Source organism: Ostrinia furnacalis, unplaced genomic scaffold (genome assembly GCF_004193835.3).
Source record: "Ostrinia furnacalis isolate ACB-3 unplaced genomic scaffold, ASM419383v2 OfSCF1353, whole genome shotgun sequence".
NCBI classification, from domain to species: domain Eukaryota; kingdom Metazoa; phylum Arthropoda; class Insecta; order Lepidoptera; family Crambidae; genus Ostrinia; species Ostrinia furnacalis.
In genome coordinates, this window is record NW_021131592.1 from 91,575 (window position 1) to 97,579 (window position 6,005).

At 39.6% G+C, this 6,005-nt stretch overlaps 1 protein-coding gene across 1 annotated transcript; it reads right to left on the reverse strand.

The window, feature by feature from the left end:
- Positions 1-11: 11 nt before the first annotated feature.
- Positions 12-4,265, reverse strand: LOC114352441 (E3 ubiquitin-protein ligase znrf2-like). The gene is made up of 3 exons (XM_028304052.1): positions 4,146-4,265; positions 2,034-2,139; positions 12-419 (listed from the first exon to the last, which is right to left on the reverse strand). Exons 1-3 carry the CDS (start codon positions 4,177-4,179, stop codon positions 362-364), a joined length of 198 nt encoding a protein of 65 aa, XP_028159853.1. The 5' UTR covers positions 4,180-4,265; the 3' UTR covers positions 12-361.
- Positions 4,266-6,005: the final 1,740 nt, after the last annotated feature.

Below are 6,005 nucleotides of genomic sequence, written 5' to 3' on the forward strand. Positions count from 1 at the left end.
CGTTTAACTAAAGAGTAACGATGTAAAATTTACAATTAATAGTATCATTAATACTCCACCGAGAATTTCCCATTAGCGATTTACTATAATGTCTTTGTTTTTAATCATTTTAATCATTAAATGGTAAAACATCTCACTAGCATAAATATTTACACGCCCCGGGGGCAAAGTCTGTCTGTATAAAATTATCACTCGCGACATGGCACGTGGGGGGCCCGCGGGCCGGGCCCGGGGCGTCGCCGGGCCGCCGGGGCCTGCCGGGCCGCCGGAGCCTGCCGGGCCGCCGGGGCCTGCCGGGCCGCCGGAGCCTGCCGGGCCGCCGGGGCCTGCCGGGCCGCCGGGGCAGGCGGCAGCCGGGCCACTAGTCGCCGGGGTGCTCAGGGCACGATCTGTTCACTTCAAACCATTGGTCTATACATCTGGAATGAGAGAAAAGAACAATTAAAATTGAGCAAGTATATGACAGTCGTTAAGGAAGTCTGTTGAAGGCAATTGCCCAACAGTGGATGGCATTTGGTTAAAAGTTCAAACGAACGAATGAAATCTATGTCAAAGAACAAACTATAAATTGTTATCTTCGTCAGCATCATCAAAGAAAGAATGATTGGAATGATTAACTTTCCTATTTTACTATAACAAAATGTAACTATTTTATCATCATCCTGGTAATAAGCAAGGCAAAAAGTTATCTTCACAACACCTCATTCTAGCTAGCACTACAAAACTTGTGAAGAGGGAAGCCCTATCGAGAGCATCTCTCGTTGTTACCGGCGGCCTATCTCGATGGGTCAACACGCCGTCTGCCGCCCTACATGCGGCCCTGCGCTTATCGGGCCCTTGATAGGCCGCGAACAGGGCTGTCCAGATAATATTCATAATTTAGGTACTAAATAAAATGTTTATTCAGCCTTTAGAACAGAGATAGACAACAGACAACTAATAGATATAATAACATCAATTCAAACATAACCTTGACTTTCGTTATGTAACTCGTTCATGGAAAATTAATTATATTTCTCTCATCTGACTTAATTTTCTTTCAGTAATGCAGAATGAATTTTCAGGTGATGCTGTAGTTTTCAGTTAAAATTGTAATCAAAACAATATTGTTTTATGGGATATACGATGATACATAAGTCTTTTTGGAACGAACTAAATCCAGACGGAGCTAGTCGAGAAAGTAAATAAATAAAATAGGGAAGCTTCGACACAAAAGGCCAGCAGCCCTGCGCCTTTAAGCGCCACTTGGCGATGTAGGGCGCACGCTCTAGTCTAGCGTTCCTGAACAACTTACAGCTATCGAATTTTTCAAATACCTTCAGCTCCGTCGCTGAAAACTTACATTTTATATTCCCGACTTTCTACCTGGTTGACTTGCAAATATTTTTCATCAAGTCTTGGATATTTTGAAAGAAATGCACATTTTCAATAGCTCTTTTCGCTTTTAAGTTTGATCGCCGTTTTAAATTTTACTCTTTGATTATTAGCCTATATTGTTAATATAAGATTAGTTTATCATCACCAAACACAGTTGAGGTGAAGATTATGCGCCCAATGTTAAACACAAACTCCCTTAGTAACACGCGCGTTGAACACTGGTTTTAATGTCGTTTAGTGTAGAAATGTTATTTTAAATTAGTTTCAATATGATGTAACTTTTTATAAGGTAAGGGATAATGCTAGAATAAGACTTGCTGACTGGGCTGGTTTTGTGACTGAGTGAGACTTTGTTCAGACTCCAGCTGTAGGCCTAAGATGCGCGCCGCGATAAGCGGTTATCACGCTATTTTATCGATTTTGCCCATACATTCTAACATCGATAAAAGTTATCACGGCGCGCATCTTAGACCTACTGTCGGGCTAAGATGCGCGTCGCGGCGTGATAAAATCTTATCGATGATTTTAGACGACAAATGTATGGGCTTATCACGAGGAACCGATAAAATGCTTTGACCAAAGTTTATCGTGGCGCGCATCCTAGGCCAACAGCAGTGGGCTGATGCTAATGGTCAATGGTGGTTGATGGTACTGACCCCTTGTGGTAGATACAGAGGCAGGGCAGGCGCGCGATGGTGTCTCCGGCCGACAGCTCCTCGAGGCAGATCACGCACTCGCCCTTCGAGTCGTTTAACACGTCCTCTGAAACATTGCAAATAGGTTTCATTTAATAATGAAGTACATCAAGTACATATCATCAGCCACAGTTCCAGCTACCCATTTCCAGGCATGTCGTCTTTTTCTATCGCCAAGAATCACCATTTGATGAGAGCGAGAGAAAAACGGAAATTGGTAGCTGGAACTGTGGCCCACTGTACTTAATTTAGTTTAATTTTAAGAACTAACTTTAAGTAAATAAATTATGTTTTTGGAATTTTTCACACACTAGATGGCGTATCTAGTCCCAAAGTAAGCAAAGCTTGTGCTTTCATTTAATTTTCGTGTACATAATCTTTGACCTTACTTTTTAAACGCTCAATTAATTCATACACAAACCAAGTGGGTAGGTAACTAAATAAATTAGGATGGCTGTCATCTTTGAGATGGGTACAAGAGCCTAGTAAATACCAAACGAAGTGGCGTAGTAGATAACTGACGAAAAGGGTATGGAGGTTATTCCTGAACTTTCTTCCATAAATCACAATCGGGTCTAGATGGTGTCATAAACAGCTAATGGGTACAAGTTTGTAAGTAAAAGTTTGGTATTTGGGTGGACCCGCCCACGAGTTGAAGGAAAATAAGTGGTCAGAAAATAAGATTGAAGAAGGTACCTGAAGCACTACCTACTTAGTGAGAAATACGAAAGTAAATACACGTTAGAAAGCCTATTATTAAGTCCAAAGATTTAAATGCCAATATACAATTCAAAATGTCAGTAAATTATGTTTTTGGATCGACAACAACCAGTAGGAATCCTAGAACATGAACGTACATAAGATGCAAAAAACATTGCCTAGTCAAAGGGTACCTATCCCGGTCATTTATAAGGGAAGTCAACCTTAGTCTTGCCCACGTCACAATAATTCATTTGGGGCCCTTTGTAATCAGCTTTATTTGCCACTCGTCGTCATCCTACAAACGTCGCAAATGAATTGGAAACTGGCCTGTTTGGGCCGAATGAAGTAAATAGGGAAATATTATGGCATATCGCATTCACGCTGCTAATGGACTAGTCGCTTGCTCGCTTGTTAACATAGAAAGTTACTGAATATTTTAATGGTTAATTAATGAAACTACCTACCTATGTGTCGGACGTTTAGTCATGTAATCTCAAAAAGCTGCCGTAAAAGGCCTTACACTGCCAAACTTTATTAAAACGATTGAGTCAGCTCTACTTAACTAGCTTTACTTCGTATTAGGTAAAATTATGTTCATAAAGATTGCGAGATTGGTAAAACCTCGCGAACATCAAGTCAGCTCGATCGTTCGATCATTATTTTAACGCGCTCTGATGCATTTTAAAAAGCAGTTTCTATGCTTCCATCGTTCGCTGCTCGTCGCTCTCAGGGATGAATTGTGAAAAGCATTTGAGCAGCGAATTTACATGTTCAGCAGAGCGAATCAAAAATAATATTCACTAAAGTCGCGGTTTTCATGTAATTTATAATACTCTACCAAATCGTTCATGGACCTGTTAGTTCTTTCTTGCAAGGGCTAGAAGGACATTTAATTGTGTGTCAGCGTATGCAATCAAATCTAAACAGAAGCTACTGAATTGGGGATGTTCACCATAGTAGCTCTCAAAAGGCTTTCTAATTGGGTAAGTCAGCAACTATCTCAATTGCTTTCAGATATTGCACTGGCAATATAACTCACTCTAACTTTACGAGTTATACAGATATCATATTCAAAGTGGCTGTAAGTGTGAATGTGATAGTTAATAGTCAAGCTGCAAAAGAAGCATTTAGGAACGGTATACGTATGTAAGGAGACTTCTATTCTTGATCTAGTAATGATTAATTTTTAACTTGACCCATTCATTTTAATAAAGTTTAATCCTTCAAGCTCCGCGAATCTAGACACAATAGATAATCAATTGTTATGACATTAATTAATGCCGTCTGGGACTCAATCGGTTAAATAGGACGTTAAAAAGCCTAATTGCAAAAAATAAGTGACTTATTTCAGAGAGTAATAAAGCTACTGACCGTTGTAGGACAGCCGTGGCCTGGTCAGGCACATGACGAGGTGGCACTCGATGTCGTCCGGCAGCACGAACTTGCTGCACACCGGACACTTTATACCTGCGGACAACAACAAAATATGTTAAACATTGTTCAAATAACCAAGCAGTTCGTTCGTTTCAGTCAAATGACGTCCACTACTGGACAAAGGCCTCCTCAAGGATTTCCATACTGACCGGTCCTGCGCGGGAGCGAAGTATCTATATTTATTTTCTTAGCATGGGGATTGGGGTGTTCCTATTCCTAGATCGGAATAATAATACCCATTCAGAAATATCAGTCCAAACTTTATTGGACAAAAAACTGTCATGCTAAATATTTTTTGGTAAGTACGAATATTGTTATCTATACATAACCTTTTGTTTGGGCCTAATTCTTATTGAAAAGCATTTTTATAAAAGATAAATAAACAAGAAAGATGGACTTTTCAATTAAGTTGTAGACAATCTTACAAGTTTCGAGATTTCATGCATATGTTTTTTCATGAATCTTCTAAAATCCAAGTAGAATCCCTTTTCTTGATCTTTTATAAATAATAATATGTCAAAGATTTTCCTACACGCGATATTTTTCTTATCTTTACCGAGTTACAATCAAAAACATTCACAATTCTCCCGGGGGCAAGTTCGATCGAGCCATCCTTTTAAGTTCGAACCCGTGTCAAACAAGACGACTTGTAGCTGGCTACATATTCCGGAACAACACCTTCTTGATTAGGCTTCGTCTCTTTCACACATGCCAAAATACAGTCAAGAGGGAAAGTGAGAAACAGCCGAGAAAAAAGAAAACGCGTTCCGGAGTACACCCCCAGTATGTATACAAGCTTATTTGTGATCAGTTAGGTACAGAAACTACGGTCGAATCAATACAAATAAGAGCGGCAAATCTTGCCAATCAATAGGTAGAGGTCTGTCAGGTCCACAAGCTTTCAGCGTTTAATGGAAACAACAAATAGGTAAATAGGTGCCTGCTATACAAATGGATGCCGAGACGAGCAATCAAACTACCTGATTTCTATTTTGGATAACAATATACTTACTATAGATTTGTCTCCAGAGTTCTATAGAAAAAAAGGACCTAGATTCAATTAATGAAGTTTAAAGAAAGACGACGATTTAATGCTCCTGTTTGAGACAGCGAGAACATCTTTTTCAATTTCAACTAAAGAGATAAGTTGTCGATTCTGAAATATTGTGAGTTAATTATAATCTTGAAATCTGATCTCTTGTTTGAGATGGCGCCACTAGCGTGTCACCCGTCGAGGGCACACGACGCAAAACAAACATAACACCAAAAATGAATTACCCATTTTATTCGCGACTGTAGCCAATATACCATTGCAAATACAACTCTACTCGCAATTTCGATAGAGCTCAAAATGTATTTTCCAATAGTTGGTTACGATCTCAGATCATAGAAGGGAATAGATGTGAAACGGGGGCGTGGCGCGTGTCTCCGCGATATGCCCAGAAACGAACATCGGCCGCGTAGCTAGGTTAGTCGCGATTCAGTCGTACTAAGAAAATGTTCTCCGATATTTTGGATAATGCGTCGTTACGTGCAATAAAACAAGTGAAACGAAGAACTACAGGAACAATGGAGTCATTTACTACATGTAAGTATTGCAAATCCATTGGTATTTTGCTTATAAATAAAAAAAAATAAACATTATTACGAACGAATTCAGTGCCGTAACAGTTACTGCGATATCGAAATCAGTGGTGATAAAAATTCTAACACGCTTGTACATTGACGATTTAGTTAGCAACCACTTTATGTCATGCTCAACTACTGCGCAATGTATTTAATTTCTTCCNATCTTCG

Bases quoted from the DNA above. Each gene is read 5' to 3' on its own strand.
- LOC114352441 (XM_028304052.1), bottom strand. From the start codon at position 4,179: ATGTGCCTGACCAGGCCACGGCTGTCCTACAACG. The intron at 2,140-4,145 runs GTCAGTAGCTTT...GCAATGTTTCAG, and splicing joins GCCACGGCTGTCCTACAACG to AGGACGTGTTAAACGACTCG. The intron at 420-2,033 runs GTCAGTACCATC...CTCTCATTCCAG, and splicing joins CTCTGTATCTACCACAAGGG to ATGTATAGACCAATGGTTTG.